The sequence below is a fragment of the Lissotriton helveticus genome, chromosome 7 (assembly GCF_964261635.1).
Source record: "Lissotriton helveticus chromosome 7, aLisHel1.1, whole genome shotgun sequence".
Lineage (NCBI taxonomy): Eukaryota > Metazoa > Chordata > Amphibia > Caudata > Salamandridae > Lissotriton > Lissotriton helveticus.
In genome coordinates, this window is record NC_136068.1 from 552509894 (window position 1) to 552534729 (window position 24836).

General features: G+C 47.2%; 1 protein-coding gene across 1 annotated transcript in view; it reads left to right on the forward strand.

The window, feature by feature from the left end:
• The window catches only part of LOC144769172 (extracellular calcium-sensing receptor-like), a 201401-nt gene that overhangs the window by 32517 nt on the left and 144048 nt on the right, over nucleotides 1-24836 (forward strand). Inside the window, exon 3 of the mRNA XM_078653188.1 lies at nucleotides 22876-23103. Coding sequence (XP_078509314.1) covers nucleotides 22876-23103 — 228 coding nt within the window. The remainder of the gene's footprint in view (nucleotides 1-22875; nucleotides 23104-24836) is intronic.

Genomic DNA, 24836 nt, shown 5'->3' on the forward strand with positions numbered 1-24836 from the left:
ACCAATACAACATAAGATTTTCGACTCATTGGGAACTTTCATCCATTGCATGGGAGAATATTTTTTTTAAATCTGTCTGAGACTGCCATGGTTTCAGTGGTGCAAGTTATCTCCAGAGGGGTATCCTTCATGGGTGTCAGTCAGATGCACCAATGCGTGTTCCATTTCGTGTGGGCAGCAGTGGTTCTTCCATTTTCAATGCCAATTTCCCCCACAAAATTGGATTGGTTCTACACTAAGCTGGGCAATGGAGCTTTTTTGCCTGAGATCCCTTTCCAGCCTTCATCTTAAGAAAGAATGACCCGCACATGCAATGCGCTCTTGTGATCCTATAGATGCTGCTCCCAAAGGCTTAGGGCCGCCAGGTATAATTTTTTGACGTGCAATTGGGGTCATGTTTTGGGAGCTCCAATTTGAGACACCCATCTTCACTACCTGTTGTGAAACACTTCACTAGAAAAAGACCCTGTCTGTTCCGTATTGGAATGATACACTAGGAAATATTATAAATAACATGAAGACCCATACAATAATTTTATACAATGACTCACATAAATACAACAGTAAAATTATTCGTGCAAAGCACTCAACTACTATCATTACTTAACATCTGGCAGCAAAACAAACAGTATTAGAAGGAAGTCTGCACAGATATGAAAATACAGCTCAGCTGCTGGTAAATTTAAGACCTTTAAGTTTGGGAAAAGATACTTGCAAATGTAGTGTCGGTAAAAGTTGCAAAAACATGAAGTGCACCATACGTTACATGGAACAGTTGTTACAGCGATAGAATGTTAAATATCCATATTTGTAAAGCGCTGTCTCAAGTCGCTGTTGTGGAAATTAACAGCCTGATTCATGAAGCGAAATAGCGCCCGCAATCGCTGCGAAAATGCAATTGCGGGTGCAAAGTACGGAATTGGCATTCAAGAACAAAATAGCGAATTCGCAAACACAGAATAGCGAATACAATAGCGATTACGCTATAATAGTCGCAGATTCCCGGTAGTCGAGCATTAGCGATACGGAAATAGCGACCAACCACGGAATCTGCGAAATAAATAGCGAAACGCAATATATTCTCTATCGGCATTCATGAAAATGATACAATAGCGAAAAACCCCAAATTCGCAGTTTGCGCGGCGCAAATTAAGGACAACTCAAAGCAGGTGGTAACCATAAAAGCCATGATTAAGTAAAATTTGAAAAACCGTTGGCCAATCACCAACAGGTCCAGGCCTGACCAATCACACATAAGGACATTCAGCAGCAGCATTAGGCGTTCCACAATGCCAGGAATGTACATGGTGGTGAGGCGGCGAAGGCTACAGCGAGCAGCACGGAGGAGACGCATGAGGCAGGAAAGGATTTACCGGCAGCGGGTCACCTTGCTGGGCCAAACCAGAGAACAGATATATGCTAAATACAGGCTGAATGGGGAAATGATCATCTGGCTGATACATGAACTTGACCCCCTCATGCAGCACCCAACAAGGCGAAACAATTCGGTGCCTACACATGTGCAGGTATTGTGCAGCCTGCACCTCCTGACCTCCGGCAGTTTCCAGGGCATAGTAGCGGCTGCTGGGGGGATATCCCAGCCCACCATGTCACGCTGCCTCCACACTTTCGTTGATGCCATGCTCACCCAGCTCCACCGCCACATCATATTTCCCACGAGCCAACAGGAATTGGACCTGACAAAACTACAATTTTACAATGTAGCCCATTTTCCCCATGTCCTCGGCTGCATAGACTGTACCCACGTCGCCATCTGCCCACCAGCTGCCACGGAGTATATGTACCGCAACAGGAAGTCCTACCACTCCCTCAACATACAGATGGTCTGCAATGCCAAGACCATCATCACTGACATTGTCGCCCAGTACCCAGGGAGTACCCATGACTCCTTTATCTTCAGGCACAGCGGACTCCACACACGACTGCTCAGGGGAGAGTTTGGGGAAGGACACCTACTTGGTAAGTACACTTTGTCGACAATGTCACATTGCAATGAAGTCACTGCGCTGCACAGGCAATCAACATCTTCTCCTCTCATTCAGGTGACAGTGGCTACGCCCTACGGGAATACCTCCTGACCCCTTACCTCAACCCTGCCACACCTCAGCAACGGCGCTACAATGTTGCGCACATCCGGACAAGGAACTGTATAGAAAGGACATTTGGGCTGCTCAAGAGCAGGTTCCGTATACTGCACAAGACAAGTGGGGCCATGTATTACAGTCCTGCTGTGTGCTGCCGCATTGTGGCTGTCTGTGCAATGCTTCACAACATTGCAACCAAGCGCCGGATACCTGTTGAGATCTCAGGCAGTGAATCAGAAGGGGATGACCGGCCACCAGCACATGCGCACCATGCACGCGGGGAGAACCCAGCTGAAGGCCACAGACGTCGCAACCACATCACAGAGAACAATTTCTAGCCCACCCTCTTCCCCCACCCCACAAATCACAATTGCATGCAAAATGTAATGATTACACAAGGCTAATGTGTGCTGCAAAATAAATATATTTGTTTCATTCACAAAAAAAGGTAATCAGTACAACTATTTACAACTAACAGTATTCCTTCATACTGCAGTGTGAAAGTACATGGCAGGCTTATAGTCAGCCTGTGCCAGTGTTTTTCTGACAGAGTCAATTGCGCCTCCTGCGCGTTATGCCCAAGCGCCTCTGAGGCTCTTCCTCTTCCGGGGCACCTGTGACTGGCGTTGCCATGGTGCTGCGCCTAAGTGGCGGGACTAGTGTGGCAGATTGGCTGCTGACGCTGGAAGCCCCCTCACTGCCATCGTCACCCCCTACAGTGGCAGATAGAGCAGGAGGGTGTAGTGCCGTTACCGCCATGGTGAGGTGCTCCAGGACCCTGGTGATGTCCTCACAGCACTGTACTAGTTGGTGCTGCTGTGTGAGTGACCGCCGCGACAACTGTGAGGTGGCATTTGCAGCCACATAATTAGACCTGCTGTAGGAGGCCAGCCGGCTCATGAGCTGGTGGTGGCGCCGGCTTGCTGCACTGCGCTGCTTGATCATCGCAGCAGTGTTTGCCTCCATGGCTGCAGTCATGCGGCCCATGGCCGCGGTCATGCGGTCCATGCGGTCTCCCACTCCGGCCACATTGCGCCCAATTTTGTGCAGCTGGAGCTGAATGGCACCTTGCTGCTGTGACTGGCGCTGATGGATCCTCAGCATGCGTCTTTCTACGCTCAAACAGGCATGGCGCTGTCCATTGCCCCTCCTGCTGATTGGAGCTGTGGTGTGATGGCGAGAACTCCCACGCCTGCTCTGCTGGCCTGTCACAGTGGCTGGCCGCTGTGTTGGCGCTGTCGCAGGCCCAGATGTCGTAGCACCAGCTGCAGGTGGTGTCACAGCAGGCGTTGCTGGTGCGGCAGGGACTGGAGGCACATTAGTGGGGTGCCTGGCTCTGGCTGCGGGTGGAACGGCAGATGCAGGGGCCACAACGGTGGGGGGCCTGGCTTTGGCTGCGGGTGGAACGGCAGATGCAGGGGCCACAACGGTGGGGGGCCTGGCTTTGGCTGCGGGTGGAACGGCAGATGCAGGGGCCACAACGGTGGGGGGCCTGGCCTTGGCTGTGGGTGGAACGGCAGATGCAGGGGCCACAACGGTGGGGGGCCTGGCTGCTGGTGTTGTTGCAGCGGCAGGGGCTGGTGCCTGGGTTTCCGGTTGAAAATCCTCCTCCTGGGCCTCCTCATCTATCTGCAGCCTCTCACTGTCGCTGCTTTCTGCGCCACCTGTGAGGGTAAGTGGATACTCATTAGTTGCATGTGACTGTCAGACGTGCTGATGTTACATGCATGCTGGGTGACATTCCCTGGATGGCTGTGGATTTGCGTACTTTGGAACCTGTCTGGCTGCATTGTGGTACTACTACATTGTGGACATACTACATCTCCCACAATGCTTCAGGGCATTTCCTGATGCGCAACAAAGGCATGACTAAGGGCCATTATGTGAACCTATTTGGTCAGGGACGGTCATAGGGGACAGGGTCGCAGTCGCATGCCACTTACCTTGGGTGTCTTGGCTGGGGCGGGAGGAGTCCAGAAGTGTGACGCCAACGCACGCCTCCCTCTCAAGGGTGTTCTCCACCTGGTCCTCCAAGGGTGTGTTGGGAGGGACTGTAGGTCCGCCACCTCCAGTGCCCGATGCCTCTCCAAGGCGCTCCGCCACCCTCTCCTTGGCACGACCTCGGAGGTCATACCATCGCTTCTTAAGCTCCTCCAATGACCTATCGGCCACACCCACGGAGTTCACACTGGAGGCTATTCCCAGCCAGATCCTCCTTTTGTCTTGCTCTGGGACCTTCCTGGAGTTGATCCCAAAGAGTCTGTCGTGGTTGGCCACCACCCCTTCTATCAGATTCTCGAGCTCCTGCTCTGAGAACTTCAGCTTCCTCTTCCGCCCTGTGCTGTTGCTGGGGCCAGGAACAGGTTCCTCAGACATGGCAGCAGTTTGGTAGTAATTTTGCAATCACAAGATTAGCTGCTGCTTTCCGACTTGCTCCCTCGAGGTTTGCCTCACTGTGGTGTTTGGGGGTGGGAACTGCCTGCTTCCTGGTTGTGATGTCATCACTGTGCTCGAAAAGCGACTTCCCGTTTTCCCGATAGCGCGAGATTGCGACTCGCATTCCCGATCGCACGAGATTGCGACTCGCATTCCCGATCGCACGAGATTGCGACTCGCATTCCCGACGCTGGTAGCCGGAAATAGCGATTATTCTGCGATTATAGTTAGTCGCTAACGGATTTAGCGCCCGCGTGCGAGTCGCTTTTTTTTCCCGTAATGTACATGAATTCTGATTTGCGAGTTCTCAATAGCGATTCGCATTTTATCGCTATTTGAGACTCGCAAATGCCGTTTTTCATGAATCAGGCTGTTAGTGAGCTATTGCCCAGAGTCACATGGTGCGAGCTGCCCCCAGAGCCGGGGATCGAACCGTGAGCCCTGTGCTCCGGAATTTGCTGCCCTGGCTATTGCACCACACTGCTACACACCACATACACACAGCATAATAAGCCTAGGCTTTCAGAAAAGATAGAGAATGATAATCCATCTTGAATCTAAACCAATCAAGGAAATCATGTCCAAAATCATTCTCATCCTATTTAAGATGATGCCCCGGTTACCTACCAGGAATCTTCGAGTCCTGGTCTTCCTTGATGCAGTCCTTAGCTTGAGCAGTAACATTGTGTTATGCTGTTGCCAACTTCTCTGTTCATGCTAATACCTATACCACTTATACTGCACAGTCCTTTCTCAAAGACTTTCAGGCCTTGGCAGGTCGCATTTCAGAGGATTTGGATTGTCCTTATCTTCCGGCACTAATGGAGCTGCAGGTCCGTTTTCTATTTGACCTGTCTTTCGACAATTTGTGTGCATCAGCAGGTACTTCAGGGGTGGCTGTTTTTGCTCGTCGATAATTGTGGATGCGCAATTTCTAAAGGACGCAGCTCAAGAAGCTATTTAAACGAAACTGTCCTTTGAGGGTCCCAAGCTGTTCGGACAACAGCTTGAGTAAATGATTAAAAGGTCTGTGGAAATAAAAAAAATTGATGGTGCCAGCACAGCTATTTCATGGGGGTAGAAACTTTTCTTTTAAAAGAGCTTTGCCTTCCCGCTCGGCAAGGGGTTCATCCCAGTCCTTTCCAGGTAGGGGTCATGGCCGAGGCACCACCTATCCAGATAAATCCTGGTTCCAGTCTTCTTCCTCGGCTGTCAACTCCCAGCATCCCAAGGCATGACTACCTGGCCCCTCTCTAGTGAGAGGGTGCCTTCTACATTGGCAGGGACAATGGCAGCAGTGTGTATCAGATGCCTGGGCATTACAGTGGTGTTCCAAGGGTATCACTTGGAATTTTCAGTGACTCCCAGGGTCATTCTTCAGGGAAACTCCTCTTCTAAGGAATATGGTCCATCAACTTACTATTTTGAATGGAGTCCAGCAACTTCTGGACAAACAGGCAGTTGTTCATGTTCCCCAGATGGAACACATGTGGGGTTTTTACTTCATTCTTTTCCTGTTGCAAAAGGAGACGCCTGTCCTGTGTTGGACTTAAAGGAATTTAATTGTTTCCTGTTACCAATAACATTAAAATGGTCACCCACAGAGCATCTTCTCCATGTTAAGAAAGGGCCAGTACCCAAAATCTTTGGACATGCTGGGTGCATATTTACACATCCTGATTTGTCATCTTCATCAACAGTTCCTGAGGTTTTCAGTGGCTGGCCAGCATTACCAATTGTGACCTCTCCCATTCGGTTTGGCATCTGCTCCCAGAGTTTTCACCAAGCTTCTAGCTCTACTGGTAGGTGTTTTGCACTATCAAGGTATTCAGGTGTTTCCTTGACTTGACGATTGGTTAATTGCCTCTACTTCTCTTTCTAAGGTTTATCAAGACATTGAGTCTGTGCCTGTCCTGTTGCACACTCATGGATTTCTTCTCAACACCACCAAGTCCCACCTTCAACTGCCCCAGTCTCTGCAGTTAATAGGGGCCCCCTTCTAGATGAACTTGGGGGAGGTCTTTCTGGATCTCGCATGAAGAAAAAACTGATGTTACACCTTTCAACCCTTTTATCTCTCCCATCCACTCCAGTGAGACTGTGGTTGATTTGTCAGGGAGAAATGGCATCCACTTTGGCTCTGGTACTGTGGAGCCGTCCATCTGCATTTATAGCCATTATACATCACATTCTCCATCACTGGAATTTTGTGTCTAAGGATTGCAAGGCATGGGTTCCAATCATTTGCCAATTTTTTGCATGTCTTACAGTTGCGGTTGAACCCGGCAGTCTCAGTAAGGGTCATCAGTTGAGTGTGCGCTCTCTTGTGATCATCTCCACTGATGCCAGCGCTCCGGGTGGGGGACAGTCATGAGGAATCTTACCACCAAGGTGGTATGGAACAGGGGGGAGTCTCTTCCTTCTTTCAACTGGAAAGAGCTGCTTACAGTATGGGCTGCTCTGTTTCATTTCTTCCCATCAATCAGGGGTCAGAGGGTATGTATACAGTCAACCAGGTCACAAGGTCTTATGTTTCTCATCAAGGGGAGATGATTTCCTCTCTTTAAGTACAATCCCAGAAGATCAGGCTGCGGGCAGAAGAGAATCTTGTCTCTCTGTCAGGAGTCTATCTTCCAGCAAAGAAGAGGCTTGTGGAATAGCTCAGACTGAGGTTCCCACCTTCAGTATCTCTATGTCTCTCCACCACGATCTATCAGGAGATAGAGTAGTCTCCTGAATTGTTTTCCTCCCATCCCCTTGACACCCAGGTTATTGCAGAAGGTAATGTCTGACCATGCTCATGTTATTCTAGTGGCACCAGGGTGGTTGATGAGGCCTTAGTTCCCTCTGCTTATTCAGTGGGTCATCCTTACGTGTTTTCTCTCTATTCTTCTCCTCTGATTCATCCACTTCTGATTTCTTCCTCCCTACAGCATATCCATCTGGGAGTTTGGCTGCAGAGCAGATGCCTCTGTTAGATCTGGGTTGTTCTGAGTCTGGTGCCACTTCCATTCAGTTTTCTGGCAAGCCCTCCACTCGCATGCCATACGATCAGCATTGGGGACACTTTGATAAGTGGTGTTATGCTAACAGATTGATTTTGACATCATGTCCTCCTTTAAGATTTTTTTTTTTTTTTTTTTACAGGATGGCTTTACCTTGGGTTTGGAAGTTTCTATTCTTAGGGCTCAGTGGGTGGCTTTTCAAGCCTTTCGGGGGATGATCTCTGTGAGGTTCTGCCTTTCGCCTCTCAGATCCTTAGGGATTTGTTTCTGCAAGGGCCATTGTCCCATTTTCCTTTTCCTGCTTGGGTACTCCCTCTAGTTCTACAGATTTTGACTGGTTCTCCTTTTAAACTGCTTGATTCGGTTTCTTCCAACTTTTTGATAGAGAAGGTGGTGTTTCTGGTTGCTATGTATTCATGGAGAATGATGGGAGAAATTTGTGCCTTTATATTAGTTTTTCCATTTATTTGGTTCCTTCAAGATAAGGTTCTTCTTCGGCCAGGCTCAGCTTTTCTACCTACAGTCTCTTCCCAGTGTCACTGTTTAAAGGACATTGTTCTACTGGTTTTCTTTCCTTCTTCAGCTGAGTAAGTTATTTTGCATTCTCTGGATCTATGCAAGGCTCTGTTAGTTTATGTTTAATGTTCTTCATCCTTTTGTAAGTCAGATATCCTTTTTGTTAACGTTGGTGTTCCCAATAAGGGTTCACTTCTTTCTATTGCTACCATTACCAGATGGATTATGTCTTCAATCATGAGGGCTTATCAGGCATCGAATCCTCCTCTTCCCCCACAGGTTCAAGTTCAGTCAACTAGAGGAGTTGCTCCTTCTTAGGCAGTCTTTAGGAGGGTCTCTTTGCAGGATGTGTGTGCTCCTGCTACTTGGAGTTTCCATTACACTTTTCTGTACCACTATCAGTGGTCATGTCCTGTCTGCAGTGGAGGGCACTTCTGCTGATTTGGGATCATGAGAAGCAATTTCTTTTTATGTTGTGATAACATCTGTTTTGATGCAGCATAGTCTGTGGTTAACTGGTGTTTTTAGAAATAGTTTGCTTGGGCATTGTCTCAAGTGTAAGGACTGCATCCAGTAAGCCAAGTAGGTAATGCACCGGTTACTTACCGGTAATCCTCATTACTCTAAGTCCTGGTGTTCCTTGATGCAGTCCTGAGTTCTGCCCTCCTGCCTGGGCATGGGGGTAGATTATTTCCAGTTTACTGTTTGTCTTTTGGCATTTATGTGGTATGTTACAGGAAGTGCATCATTGGTTCCGCCCTTTTGCAATGGCTCCTGAGTAATGGGGGCCATCTTGGAGGAACATTTTGCTTCACCTAGGGAATTGGTTCTGTCCAAATGGAGAAGTATCTCAAGCATAAGGACTGCATCCAGGAAGACAGACGAGGAGGTAATGTTCAAGTACATATATGATTTTAACAAGGAGAAAAGACTGTATGGATTGCTTCTCATTCTACACAAATTCCCTCAATATATTTGTTCTTTCCACATACCTTTTACCTGCCCAAATCTTGTCACTATTCTGAATAGTAAGTGGGTTTGAAGGGAGCATGGCAAAGTCCTGATCAGTACAGGAACATTTGATATATGCTAACCAAGGAATCTTTTATTCATCATTCAGCAACCCTGTATAGCTTCTCAGTTTCAACAAGCTGTGGGATTGGATAAGATAGAAATCCACAGCTGGGTAAGAGCCAGACAATTCTGTTGCATGAATATCCAATATCCTTTTCTTTGTGATATTAAAAAATGTAGGGTGTTTGAGGGACAACTAATAGCTGTCTGCAGAGTATGTTATCTTCCGTTTTAAAACAGGAATTATTCTTAAATCCTCATACACTCATGCTCATAGGTTTCTGTAGTTAACATTTGCTTACATGAATAGTCTTGATGTAATTGTTCAGTTTATTGCTCAGCCATGATGCAAAGTCAAAGATGGCTCCCAAAGACTTTATATAAGGCAACGTCCCAGAGTTTTCAGAAGGTAAAACCAGATATGAGAAAAAAGAGTCTAACTCCAATGCATGCCCCTTAATCGGGATCATTGTAATTTTAGGTAATTCCGGTTCAATAGTAGAAATAATACATTTCGAAAGATTAACATGGTCAAATATTTAGACTAATCTTGACAGTTGAGTTTTTTTAATTGCTTGTAGCTATTGCTCCTTTTAACAACTTTGCACACACTTTGGCAAATCCTAAGAATGTTTAGCTTCCTCTTGGTATATTTAAATAGAGATTTATAAAAGGAGCATAATTAAAATGTGGGGTCAAATAGAATATATTTGCTAATATCTGTAGCATCATTTGATGACTCCACATGATATTTGTCAGACAAATACCATGTTTAGCCTTCTGTGGGTTTGGCAAGTTTTGTACCGATCTAGTAAGGGTGGCAACAAAAGGGTAGAAGGGTTGTCAAAACAATTTCATGTGCTAATAACATTGTTGCTATTTAATGGAGCTGCGTGACATTTGTGTGTAACAATTATTTATGGGTTTTATGAAACCAAAATATAACTCGGGGTGAACTCAACCTTCAGTCATGTACCCTAAGGATTACCTTCAAAACATAGTCAAAGCATCAGTAATTAAATAAGCCCATAAAATAATAAAATACAACACATAGACAGAAATAAAACAAATACAAAGTGTACAGACACTCTTCATAAATACTAAGGCCCAGATTTAATAACATGTTGTGCCAGGTGTACAAAACCTTTGTAATGAAAACCTGAGGCAAAGTATTATGTTGGAATTTACTATCCAAAGCAAATCAGGCTTTTCATTGGATTAATTCCCCAAAGAAAAGCAAAGATTGCGATGCGCTGCTTTGCATTACTTTGCATCAAGGGGGCTTTCAATGAGGGAAAGTGTTTAAGGTTACAGGTGTTAAAGGATAGTTTTGTACTGAAAGGTTCCACTTCACTACAAAAACTATTGCTAACAACAATGCAAAGACCCTTGCACTATGCTTCAAGGGTGTGTGCATTGCTGCATGGCAGTCTAAAGCAGACCAGAGCAGGGAAGTAGGAAAATAGTGTCACATCTTAGTAGATATGGGGCTGTTCTTCCCTGACTCAACAAATTAAACCATCACACTACATATATCACACTCTAAGATGCACAGACATGCACAAAGATGACCAAAATACACTACACACAACACAATAGCTCATTGTGCAACACCCATATGTTTTTGACCTTGAGAAGTGGACTTTTTGTTTAAATTTTTCAAATTTACGGCTTTTACATCCCAACTCACAAGGGCAATTACCTCACTGTATGTAGAAGTTGTTGTATCATTTGCACTAAGCTGTAGTCTAGTTAACACATTTAAGTTAACATTGGACCAGGCAGGGTTATCATATGTCACCTACAGTGTTTGCTATTATTAATGAACCTTTAGCCATTGCGTTGAGTTTAAATGACTCCTTAAAACCAGTCCTGTCTAATGCCCAAAGCTTAAACTTTATGCCGATGGTATTGTCTTTTTTTTTTTATTACGTAGTGTTAAAAAGTAGATCTTTACACAGACATTAATCAGGAGTTCCATAAAAATATAGAATGATGTGTTACAATAGCGGTCTTAAATCACAGATCAATGAAAATGAAAGAGGAAAAGAGTGGCTATTGTGTTTCTCACTGGGACAGTTTTTACAATCAGATATATGTATTTGCCCTCAGACCCTTTCACATTTTATGTTTCTTTGTACATTTTATCTGCCTCTGACCAGGCTTTTTTTATTACCCATTTTACTTAAAAACAATTTTAGCGCAAGTAGGGTGGTCCTGCTGTTTCTGCAGCAATTAGGTGATTCTGCCAACTGCAAAGGGGTTGTTTTTTTTTAAATGCCATTTTACTCGCAAACCTGTGTTGTTTTAAATTTAATTTAAGTTGTACGTAACTTTTCATGACAAATGTTCTTATTATACTTTATTTATCTTTATTCATGTGTGTAAATACAAATTGTTGCCAGTGTACTCTAATAATTTACCTAGTCTACTTCTAAGATCTTCCATTGTGAAATTGAATAAAGTTTACTTTGAGTTTGAAAGACAGAGTTCAATGTATGCAATAACATTAGTAAAGACACAAATAGGAACAAAACAGGTTAACCTAACAGATTATGCTAACATAGCCTCCTAAAAAACAATCTCATATCCTGTTTTAATAATGACAAATATTTTGGAATATGCTATTATATTTAGCCTTCTTACCTTCTAACGTAAGTTAATTAAAACATTTTTTTTAAGAAATAGGTTAATTAAAAAAAAGCTTATATGACTCAGAATCACAATCAGAATCATCTTTATACAGCTACCAACAGCCATAAAAGTAATACGAAACATGTGTAGAATAGCAATAAAATACCTATAGAATCGTATAAAAAAACAGGCAAGAAAAGGCATAAAATCATATATAATATATCAGTCTGCCAGTGCAACAAATAAAATAAAAATTAAAGCATCGATTTCCTGGACCGAACCACTGCTCGTATAAATTGGGTCACATTGCAACAAGTTTCACCGTCTGACAAGGCTAATAAACAGTAATAGGCTTGTAAGCATTATGTCTCGATCCCAGCCCAAAAACTGAACAATAAAGATCTTTCCCAAATTTTACTGGTATTCCACAAATAATCAGTAAAAATAATCCCAGAATTAAGATGTAAACAAAACGTAATCCTTGCTTTCTGATCTTCAGCACTCAACCTCTCTTCTTTCTGCTTGTTCTAACAATAGGGCTTGCACTTGTTTTCTGCCAACCCCCACCATTATCTTCAGAAAAATGTCCACTCAGCCGATTCATTCCAGAGCTTCTTTAACCGGTGCAATCCAAGGAATACAAAGACCCCTGTCACAAGCCAAAAAGTCTAGGATTGTATATCTTGTTAGGTCACTTCAGCTGAACTCCAAATAGACAGCCACAAAAGAGCAGTCCGAAACTAGATAAGATCACTCTCAAATTCTAGGTCTAATTCTTTGTGACAGGTAAAGCTGGATGTTGAAACAGCATTAGGCAACATTTTCCAACAGAATCAATTCTCTTCTCTTTGGAGAGCGATTCGGGCCCTCTCACCCTTAGGTGATGGAATACTAAGCAAGCAGCCAACAGCCCTTGAGAACGATATCCTGGATTGAGCACAATGCACTAACCATGACCCAGATGAACTGAAGGAGAACCCCAAATAGGAAGAAAGTGCTAGTGCTTGATAAAACGTTGTTGCCCACAGCAATAGAAAATGTTGCATATGCTTTAATCCACAAGACATTATAAAAGACTTGCTCAAATTAGTTAAAAAATCAAGGATGGCCAAAATCAAGGATGGCCATAACATTAGTAAAAGAGTGCTCTAAGAGACGTATGGCTTTGAGGGTTCGGGCAATTAACAATGCATCATCTTCATATAGTAATGATGGGAGAGGGCACCTTTCGCCATAGGCGCATCTGATGTGCACCTACTAAGCTCCAGGCAGGGATCATTAATATATAAAATAAAAAGAAGCAGAGCTGAAACTCACTCCTTGTGCACCCCCCAGCCAATGCAGAATTCACCAATGACTTCTGCTTTATTCCCAAACATCACTCCGTCCTTGGTACCCGTGTGCAAGAAAACCAGCCGATGTACTAGCGAGGGATCCATTACCTCCAGGTCCCTCCTGTCCTCGTCCCATTCCTTCACTAAGTGGAGATTACTATCTCCGCGACAGAAAAAAAGAAAAGGAGCATGCTGGGATACCCAACCCACTGCCTCCCACTGGGAGTACATAAGCGGTACCATCCCATAATGCAGCCTGTTCTTTTTTTCTGTCTTCCGACATATTGGGACGTGTTTGGACTTACCTGATGGATTCTTCACTGGACGTCTCGTCGAGCTGGTGGGTTGTCCTCGCCATCCTCTTCCGCGTTCTCCTGGCCTGCCGAGCTTGCCAGGAGCTGCGTTGTTTGCCAACCGGCCCTTTGCGGCTGGGGCGCCATTGCTCCCGGTCTCTTCTGGGTTGTAGTGTGCGTCTCCCTGTGGCTTGGCCAGTCTGGGGTACTCGCTGCTGCGGCAGTTTGGCGGGTCCTGGGACTCTGCTGGGCGTTGCTCCTGGGATCCCCTGCCTGGCGATTGATGTCCTGCCGGCCTCCTCTACTTCCTGTCGCCCCTGCTGCTCGGTTGGGTCGATGCGGGGCGGGCCTTGCTGTGACCTCGGAGGCCGTTTTCGGTGGGCTTCTCCACCCGGCGCTGGGTTCCTGGTGCTCGCCTGGGCTGGCTGTTGAGGGCAGTCGGCTTGTGCTGCACCCTTCCTGCCCTCTTGGTCAGTACCGCTTAGCGGTCCCTTTTTTTCTCCTTGCTGTTTTGGGGATTTGTTGGCAGGCTCTCCTTTTGGGAGCTGCCTGGCTGGGGGGCAGAGTCTCCTGGAGATGCCGGGGTTAGTGCCCGGGGCCCCATACATGCGGTGCAGGCGCTCTTCCGCTGGGCTGCTTCCCCGTTTCTGCCCTCGCCTGTGTCTCCTCTGGCCATACATTCCTGTGTGTAAGAATTTCCAGCCTGTGACTGCAAGTTTGAGCCTGGCTTCCACTCCACATCTATGATTCTTAACATGATCCCATCTTTGTGTACTGTGACTCATGTTTGTGTCATGCGAGAATGTTGTGTAAAGCTGAGATACGTGTCCATTTGATGTGGCTTTAATTGCAGTGACACGTGCTGCTATTTATGGTTTGGCTGGTTCGGGGCATGGGCTGTTTGACGGGGACAGCGATGCAGCCTACGTTCCTGTGAATTTGAGGCACGCACTTGTGGTTTCGCTACCTGCTGCAGCATCTCTTTTCTTTTTGCCTGGGTTTTCCGTGTTTGTTTGGCTTCTGCTTATCATGGGATTCGCTTGCAACCCTGGGTGGTGTCTCTTCCCCCTGCCCTCTTGGAGTGCTTGGGTTGCTGCCTGCTTAGCCTTCTGGTCACTTCCACAATTTATTCCTGGGCCTCTGGGTGGTGTCAGGGTGTGTTTCCGAGCCTCCTGTTTGCGTTTCTTGCACCCTGCGTCTTTGCACTGGGCTCCGCTGGTCTCCCTGGGCCTTGCCGTCTGGGTTCCCTGCTTCTTTTAGGTGCTGTTGGTTCCAGTTGTCTTCGGGTCTCACCCGGTGCTGGTGGATTCCTGTCCTTGCTGGCACCTGTTGCTGGTAGCTGGCACTCTATGCTTTGCTGGTTGCATGTGGCGTGGGTCTGCCAGCCGTCTTGGTCCTGGGCCCTTGGTGTCTCCGGCCTGGTTATCTGACTTTGCTGCCCTCTGCTCCCGAGGTCCTGACGGTCCTTCGGCTTTTTCGGCTGCCTGCAATGTTGTCTCCCCTGCCTTCACTGTCCTGTCTTGGGACATGGTTTCTCCTGGGTCTCTGCAATTTTTTGGGGGTTCTGCCTGTGAGGGGGTCCTTTAGGGCTTCGTCCTTGGGTTGTGTGTTGCCTAGCCTTTGGCTTTTTCTCTTGCTCGGCGCTTGTTGCTGATTGGAGTCTGGGCTGGCGGGTCGGTCCCTGTGGGTCTCCCGTTGGCCTGTGCCCTTGGTGCATGCTGCCTGGCGGCATCTTGCTTGCATGTGCTGGACTGCGGCCTTGGCTTCTGTTGCGCCTGTTGCCCGCCCTGTGGTTTGGCTGGGTCGGCCCTGGTTTCTCTCTGGGATGGTGTCTGCTTGCTGGGCCGTGGCTCGCTTTGGGCGGTCTATCCCAAGGTTTGTTGGCTTCTTCTTGTGGCCTCTTTGCTATGTCCTCTGGGTATCCGGCAGTCCTGCCCTGTGGGCTTCTGTTGTCCCCGGTTGGTCCTGGTTGGTGCCTGGATTGGGGTGCACCTGGGTTTGCCTGTTGCTGTAGCCTGTTCTGGTCAACCCTGGCTGCTTGTCGGGCGTTTTGCCCTTTTCTGGTCCTAGTGTTCTTGGGCTTCCTTTGGCTGCCTGCGGCCCTTCCGGCGATTGGTTTCTGCCCTTCTGTGGGTTCAGGCCTGGTGCATGCCTGTCTGGGTGCCTGCCTGTCTGCAATCTTTACTGTTGGGCGCTTCTTGCTTCCTTCTGGGTGTTTTTGGCTTGACCTGTGCTTGGGGTGTCTGCCTTCCACAGGTTTGCTGGGTCCTCCCCCTTGTTTTTTTGGGGAGGGGGCTGTTGTGTCCTTCCTCGGTTCTGGGAACCTTTGGCCTTGTTGGGCTGTTGGCTCCGGGGCAGTGCTGGTTGGGGCTCTGATGGGTTCTGGCTGGTGTTGGGTGTTGGCTTGTTAGGCTTGCCTTCTCACCTGCTGCTCCTTTTGCCTCCTGTGGTGGCTGGGTGTTGTTGGTCTTTCTCGGCCTCTGCCTTGGGTGGCCCCTTGTTCTTCGCGTTCCCGGCTCCTGTACCCTGCCCTGTCTGCTGTGCCTTTCGCTTCTTGTGCGTGTTGGGTGTTGGCCTCCCCTGGTGCGTGGGCCACTTTGTTGCTTCCTGCTCCTCTCGTTCCGCTTTTGGGTTGCGGTTGGTTTTGCCTCGGGTCTGGAGCTCTGGCTTTTTCACCTTTTGGTGCCTGTCCTTGGGCCTGTGCTCCCACGTGGGCTGTTTTCAGCCTGTGGTGTATGTGCCCCTTGCTCTCTTGTAGGTTCTGGAGGTGTTCCTTCTCCCCTTGTTTGAGTCTGTTCCCCCTCCCCTGTTGGGCGGTGCGCCTTTGGCTTCTCTGGGCTCCTATCCTTTGGTTTATGGTGCCTGGGTTGTTCCGGTGTGCTCTGGGGGCCTGGGCTCTGCCTCTGCCGGGTTTGCCCTTGTGATCCCTGTGTTTGGCCTCCTGTTCGCTTCTGCATTTGGGTCACTGATGCGCCTCTCAGTTAGGTTGTGTCAGGCTTTGTGCTTTGGGGCCCTGGTTTGCTTGGGGTCCTCTCTTGGTCCCTGCTTGGGTCTTTTCCTGGCCGCTCATTCTCTTGGACTCTGTCGCGGTCCTCTGCTGGTCTTCTGTCCTTTCCGGTGCCACTCCTTTTTGGCTGGTTGTGGTGCTGGGTCCATTGTAGGGGCTGGTGGGTGGCCTGGCTGTTGATGGCTGCTGTGCCTTTCCCTGTGTCCCTTCTTGGTTGGGTTTTTTTTTTGCCTCTGCTTCTGGGTCCTGATGGCTCTGTGTTGTGTGCCTCCTGGCTGGCTGGCTGGCCTGCCGGTTCTCTGGCTGGCTTCTTGGGCATTTATGGGTCTCCTGCGGGGTTGGGAAGTTGGTCTCCTTGTTGGTCTTTCCTGTTTTGCCAATCTACCTCTTGGGGTTCGCCTTCCTCCTGGCGGTTGGTCGGCTCTTGGTTGCTGTTGTTTCCTCCATTCCGGTTCTGGGCTTTTGGTTTTCCCGGTTCCGTGTAGGTCCTCTGTTGTTGTCTTTCTTGGTTTTGCCCTAGTTTTTGCCGGGTTTGCTTCAGGTCGAGCCTCTTTCCTCCCCCCCAGCCTCCGTTGGGTGGGTTGCTGGGCTTCTTGTCCCGGTGGCTCCTGCTTTTGGGGTGTGCCTCTGGCCTGGTCATTTCTTGTGCCCCGGGTTCTTTCCCGGTGGGGTGGCCTTTTGATTCCTGCTGCTCTTCTGTGTCTCGGCTGGGGTTGGCCGTTGGTTGGTCCTGCCCTGTGGCCTGGTCCTTCTGGGGGATTTTGGCCTCCGGGTTCCCTGTTGCCTGCGGTTTGTCAGCTGGGGGGGGGGCTGGCTTGGGTTCCCTGCCCCATTCTCTTCCTGGCTGTTACTCTGGGTGGGTGCCTATTTGCTTGTCCAGTTCTGCCCTCTTTGGTCTTTGCGACTCTGCTGGTGGCTTCCCCTGATATGTTGGGGTGGTCCTGTGGTTGCTCGAGTCTTGCTTTTGCTGTGTTCTTTCCTGGGCCTTCGGCCTGTCACCCTGTGCCGTCTGTTCTCCTCTGCTCTTGGCCGTTGGGCTGGGTTGGCCTGTTTTGTCCCTGGTCCGGTGGCCTCCTGGTGGTGCCTGGGTCTGTGGGCTTCGCCCTTTGGGGTTCCTCCCTGGCCGGTTGCCTTTTCTGGTTCCTGTACAAAAGGACGGACCACCCCCACCCACTACGCCGGACACACACTCGACCCGATCTTCTCTTCCAGCAAGGACATCGCCTTCAGCCACGCCACGGGACTCCCATGGACGGACCACAGCTGCGTCCACTTCAGCTTCAGAAGGACCACGCTCCACCATCACCAGCAACAGGCTCCCCGCAGAAGCTGGAACAAGATCACTGCAGACCAGCTCACCATGTCTTTGAGCAAGAACCCTCCCACCAGCACAACGAACCCCAGTCAAGCAGCCACCAACCTCACGAAATGGATCAGCGACTGCGCAGACGAACTCGCCCCGCTGAAGACCCCGCCGATCCGACCCGGCAGCAAGAAAGCCCCATGGTTTAACGACGAACTCAAGAGCTCCAAGAAGAACTGCAGAGCACTCGAGAAAACCTGGCGCACAGACCCAACACCGGACAACATGACTGCCCTCAAGCTCGCCACCCGAAAACACCACCAGCTGATCCGCGCCACCAAGAAAACTGCATTCAAGGAACGACTGGACAACAACGCACACAACAGCAAGGAACTCTTCAACATCGTGAAAGAGCTCTCCAACCCCAACGCCGTAAACAACGACATCACCCCTTCGCAAGACCTCTGCAACTCCCTCGCCTCCTACTTCCACAACAAGATCGCGGACATACACAACAGCTTCAGCACTCAACCGACGCACGCCACGACCGAACCACCGCCCCCCACCACCACCCTCCGCGCCTGGACCCCGATCAGCACCGAAGACACCATCCGCACGATGAACTCCATCCACTCCGGATCTCCGACAGACCCCTGCCCGCACCACGTCTTCAACAAGGCCGACACTGTCATCGCACCCCACCTGCGGGACATCATCAACACCTGCTTCGACATCGCCACCTTCCCGGAGAGCTGGAAGCACGCCGAACTCAGCGCTCTACTCAAGAAACCATCAGCAGACCCTACCGACCTCAAGAATTACCGCCCCATCTCGCTGCTCCCGTTTCCGGCCAAAGTCATCGAGAAGACCGTCAACAAGCAACTGGCCGCCTTCCTCGAGACCAACGGCTCCCTCGACCTCTCGCAGTCTGGCTTCCGGGCCAACCACAGCACCGAGACCGCCCTGATCGCAGCCACAGACGACATCCGAGCCCTGCTCGACAACGGAGAAACAGCGGCCCTCATCCTCCTGGACCTCTCCGCGGCCTTCGACACTGTCTGCCACCGCACCCTAGTACAGCGCCTCAGCAACGTCGGAATCCAGGAGAAGGCACTGGAGTGGATCACCTCCTTCCTCACCGGAAGGACACAGAGAGTCCGCCTCCCCCCGTTCAGATCGGAGACCACCGAAGTCATCTGCGGCGTCCCTCAAGGCTCCTCGCTCAGCCCAACACTCTTCAACGTCTACATGAGCCCCCTCGCAGCCATCGCACGCCAGCACAACCTGAACATCATCTCCTACGCCGACGACACCCAGCTGATCCTCTCCCTCACCAACGACCCCGCCACCGCCAGAGCCAACCTGCACGAAGGGATGACAGAAGTAGCCAAATGGATGTCGAACAGCCGCCTGAAACTGAACTCAGACAAGACGGAAGTCCTCATCCTGGGATCCTCACCCTCCGCCTGGGACGACTCCTGGTGGCCCCCCGCCCTGGGCAGCGCACCCAAACCAACTGACCACGCACGCAACCTGGGCTTCATCCTGGACTCCTCCCTCTCCATGACCAGACAAGTCAACGCCGTCTCCTCGTCGTGCTTCCACATCCTGCGAACGCTACGCAAGATCTTCCGATGGATCCCCACCGAGACCAGGAAGACGGTCACCCAGGCCCTCGTCACCAGCCGTCTGGACTACGGCAACTCCCTCTACGCTGGAACCACCGCCAAACTCCAGAAGAGACTCCAGCGGATCCAGAACACCTCAGCACGACTCATCCTGGACATCCCCCGCCGCAGCCACATCTCCGGACACCTGAGAGACCTGCACTGGCTCCCGGTCAACAAGAGAATCACCTTCCGGCTCCTCACCCACGCACACAAAGCCTTACACAACCAAGGACCAGGATACCTCAACAGCCGCCTCAACTTCTACGCTCCCACGCGCCAGCTTCGATCGACCAGCCACGCCCTCGCCGCCGTCCCCCGCATCCGAAGAGCCACCACAGGAGGAAGGTCCTTCTCCTACCTGGCCGCCAAGACTTGGAACTCCCTTCCGGCCCACCTCCACCTGACCCAGGACCACCTCGCCTTCAGGAAGCAGCTCAAGACCTGGCTATTCGAGCAGTAGCGGACCCCCCCCCAGCGCCTTGAGACCCTCCGGGTGAGTAGTGCGCTACACAAATGCTCTGATTGATTGATTGATTGAGAGAAAAATATCCAAGAACTCCAATTCATATTAAACCATTCCTTTATTTAGTTCCAATTAAAACAAACTCCTCAGCCAATGCTTTTCGTTCACAAGGAACTTCGTCAGGGCTATTTTGTAAGGAGGAATTCCCTGGAACTGTATCCGTTCTTGAAGTGTGATAGGAAGTGTGTGAAAGACCACATCACAATAGGCCAATATGTTGAGTGACCATTGGCTAAAATGTGTATATATAGTCCTCTGACTTGAACCTCTCCCAAAGCTATCATATCACTTAATTGTTGCTGGTACAAAACTCAGAGGACTATATATACACATTTAGTATTTTTATAACCTTTGGCATATAGTAGAAAGGTTAACAAGAAAAAAATGAAATTTTCTTAAAACTAGCTGCCCTAAATAGTTTATCACAGTATTGAGATAATTTGCCTGGTAACTTAAAAGTAACTTTAAGCCTGGTTTCTTTCTCAAATCTCTCTGAATGGTTTTCCTAAAGTAGAACCTACTGATTTTCGTTTGAATGGTTATACCAGTGTCCAGTGCCTCTAAGATTATTAAAGAGCATCTTTAAAATCTTGCCACTTTTTTCTTCAACATAAGCTATATAGACTTGCAGTAGCTTTTAAATTCCCTACAGATTACATTTTTCTGAAAGACAATTTCTTGAATTGACTTACAACAAGATTTTTTGGGCAACATAAACAGTTTGAGAAAATATGGCTACTGTATACCTAGCTCATCCTGCATTGCATAAAATAAACAGTTATTAAACAAGCATTGGTAAATGCATTAGTTTTCACCTCTATGATTAATAATAAGCTGTTTTATTGTAAGTTGTAGCTTGCTGAGTAGTTGCACAGCATAAGTTACAGAAAGTCTGTTAAATTGTTATGACTTGATCTTTTACAGAAAGGCAATATATTGTGCTGTTAATAGTGGTATAGTGCGGGTAAGTAATAGCAGAATTTGGAAAAATGAATGAGGGAAATAATAGAATTAATTGATGTAATTGCAATAGTATGTGTTTAGAGGAGTTCTGACACCTTTTAAGCCCACTGCACCAGCTGTACTATTTAAATCGTGCCCAGAGAGCCCTCACAATAACTGCATTTATGACTGCCTGTTTAGTAGTAAAAAATAACACAATATTAGGCGTTTCAAGAAGGTCATGACACATTTTGGGCCCTGTGCCACTGCACCTCCTGCACTATTCAAATCATGGCCCTGTTGTCTGCAAGGTAACTTCACTTGTGACTGCCTGTTTAGTAGTAAAATATAGCAATATATTAGCTGTTTAGTAGGGTGCCTAGAGCTTTTGGTCCTGGTACTACTGCATCTGCTGCACCATTCAAATCATGACCCTATTGTCTGCTTGATAAATGCACTTGTGACTGTCTTGTTTAGTACTAAAATATAGCAATAATCTGGCTTTAGCAGGTCCATTAGAGCTTTTGGACCCAGTGCCACTGCACCTGCTGCACAATTCAAATCAAGTCCCTTTTAACTGCAAGGTACCTGCAATTGTGACTGCCTGTTTATTAGTCAAAAACAGCAACATTATGTGTTTACAGGAGTTATGACAATGTTTGGGTCCCATGCTTCTACACCTGCTGCACCCTTGAAATCATGGCCCTATTGTCTGCAAGGTAACTGCATTTGTGGTTGCCTGTTTAGGAATAAAATATAGCAATGTGAGATGTTTAGTTGGGTACTCGCAACTTTTGGTCCCGGTGGCACTGCACCTGCTGCACTATTGAAATCATGACCCTAGTGATTGCTAGATAACTGCACTTCTGACATATTTGCCAAGATTTGAAAACAAATTCCAGTGACACTTTGCATCACAGCTATCAATTACTTAATTGAAAATGTACCTCACCCACTGCCCCAAAGCTCCACCCACTCTGCCCAACCCACATAATTAGCATAATTTAACTCTGCCTACCTATCATAGTGCAGATTATATGGTCTACTCAATAAACAGGGAATTGCAGGGAAATGGAGATGGGAATTTCATACTTAAGGCCAAAATAGCTGATTTGGAAAACATTTCCCATTCAGCTGCATTGGAGAATTTTTCCAAATTAGCTACTTTGGCCCAAGGTAGAAAATTTACATCGCAATTCCCTGCAATTCTCTCTTTACTGAGTAAAGTGCAATACAGGAAAAAGGGATAGTGAATTACCCAGGGAAGACTCCAACTTGCTGGTACTGTCCCTGCAAAAACTAGACAGTTGGCAGTTATGCACCACCAATTGCCCTCAATACAAAATGTGCCTTGTTTTTATCAACACTAGCAAGTCATCAACAACAACAGCATACAGTGTCTTTGTATGTGAGAACGCTATATTGCATTACTGATAAAAGCACACTGAAATTTGGAGGGAGTAGGGGATCTTGGTGTCCAGGCTACTTTCTCAACATCTTCACAGCCCATCAAGTTAGTGCTGTACAGTCCTTTCCCTGCAGCACTTTAGCAAATGCTTCCTAACCCGGATGTGGTCATCAGCAGAGGACCGGTAGCGGATATATAAACCTGTGTGACCCTGGGTACTTCTCCTTGTCTTACTATCCCCGAAAGATGGGCGGCATTCCACTTGGAATACCAACAAAGTTGTTTGTACTCTTATTTGTCTCATTAGCTTCACGATTAGATCAACAGCATTGTCATCGTACGATAAGGTGTGATTCCTGTATGCACTATTCCTCAGCCAAAACAGTATTATGTAAATGTTGAAACTCTGCGTAGGAATGAATGCTATTGTGGCTTAGTGTAAGTTGCCAGTGACCAATAAAGGTAGAGCGAAGTATTTTAAGGGATTTGCTTCTAAAGATATGGCTAATTGGTCGATCCAGTGTTTTTATTAGTTACTTATGCATGCAGGTTTTCTAAAGAAGTATAGTTTTTAAAGATGTTTGCCTTATTGCTACTTTAGAGTGAAACTTTTTTCTTTTTCCAGTTTCTGTACTACCTGAAGAATGTTCGAACGAGGAACCCAGTCGGCAAGGAGATCTTTTTTGATAAATTTGGAGATGCTCCAGGAATGCTCGATTTTATGAACTGGCAGGTGACTTCGAAGGATACAAGCAGGTTTCTGAAACTGGGCACCTATGAGGCTAATGCGCCAATAGGCCAGCAGCTCACTATCAACAGCGGTGTGATTGAATGGCCTGGAGGGTCTCGTGAGGTAACTGAACAAGAACTTCCAAACTGCATTCTTTACTCATCATCAGTACTTCTTAACCTTTTGAATTCTGTGGGCCCCTACTGATTAACTAGTGGAAGCCAGTGCCCCTGGCATAAGCAATACAGAATAAATGCAGCTGAACTGTTTTATTTAATTCACAAACAAAAAAATGAAAAATCCAAATTTCAATTATTGGGAAGGTTGGAGCTTTAAAAAAAATGTCTTATTTCTGAATGAAGAAGCAATGTACTTGACAGTAGTCTATTCTTCTTGTTTGCTCCAAATGCATGCTGTCTTTTTGTCAGAGCACAACAGTGCTCCTGTTGAGGGTACCAACCGCACATATTAGATTCTGTTTGTTGCACTTCTAATACTCTCAGGATTCAAGCAAGGATACAATGGTACTTCTAATGCTCCCTGGTGTCAAGCAAAGGATACCAACTTAGGGTCTGATTTAGAGATTTGCGGATGGGATCTGTTTAATACAAGTGCCACAATGCATCCAAGTGGCAGAAGGGATATCCATCACGTTTGTAACAGAGTAATCTTCCAGACCCTAAATCACTCTCTTAATTTTTTTCATTTTTAAAAGCAGAATCCAATTTTAAATTTAAATTTAAAAGCATTTAAACATTTACAATTTTATATCTTTCATTTTTATTTATGTATACTTTATTATTCTGCAAATAATAATTTATTTTCTAAACAATGAAATACTCCTTCTGGCCCGCTGAAGTCTGGCCCAGGTTGAGAACAGCTGCTCTACATTACCATCAGTTTACAACACTGTGGCAATAAGCAGTTGGCAATAAGCAGTTTATACAAAATTGATGGTAGTACAGTATATTGTACAGGGTAAAGTAGAAGTGAAATGTATGAAAGTACATTGCTAAAAACTAACTATATCTCTAAACATATAACACTGTTGACCATTTCTTAATAAGCTCATGTCCACAGATTTATTTTTACATACAGCCTTACTTTTCTTCTGACAGATTCACCATGTGTTTTAAAGGCAGCAATATTTCATCCCTTTAATATCGCAAATCAAAAAACATAATAAAGCAGCCTTCAAGAGAAAGACTAAACAACAATCAAAAACATATCAACTTCGATAGGAATTAAACATAGCCCTTCTAACTGAATAAAATGTGTACCATACAATTGCAGAGCGGTAAATTGCAATCACAAATGTATATATGACATTATTGTCCCCACCAATCTACACCTCTTATTCCTGAACCAATAGTAAGCATTCATAGCCATCCTGGTACAACAGAGATACAATCAGGTAACACCACTGTGTTAATATAGTGTGTGTTCTGAGGCATAGGTCTGTCCATGATAAAGTCATGGTCTAGATCCTGTTCTGTCAACTGGAGAGGTATACCAAGTCGGCCCTCATCTTTACTACTGTCCAGGTCCAGGGTCCATGATATTAATAAGTGTTGCAATGTACAGTTTTTTAAAGAGTAATAACCCTCAGCAGAACTTTTCCCTCTTCTAGGATTGAGTGCAACCTACTGTTCAACCTCACATACAAGTTCACTTTAAAATAGCACTGTGTTCCTTGCACAGACATTCCTTGTTCTTATCCAGTGTGTGTAGACATTGTGCATGCATGGTTTATGCATGGTTTATACATATTAGTGGAGCTGTGTGTAGTGTATATTTGCTGGGACAAATGGGATCTATTTTGGATGTCTCAGGGTTTAGCATGGCAAAAGATAGAA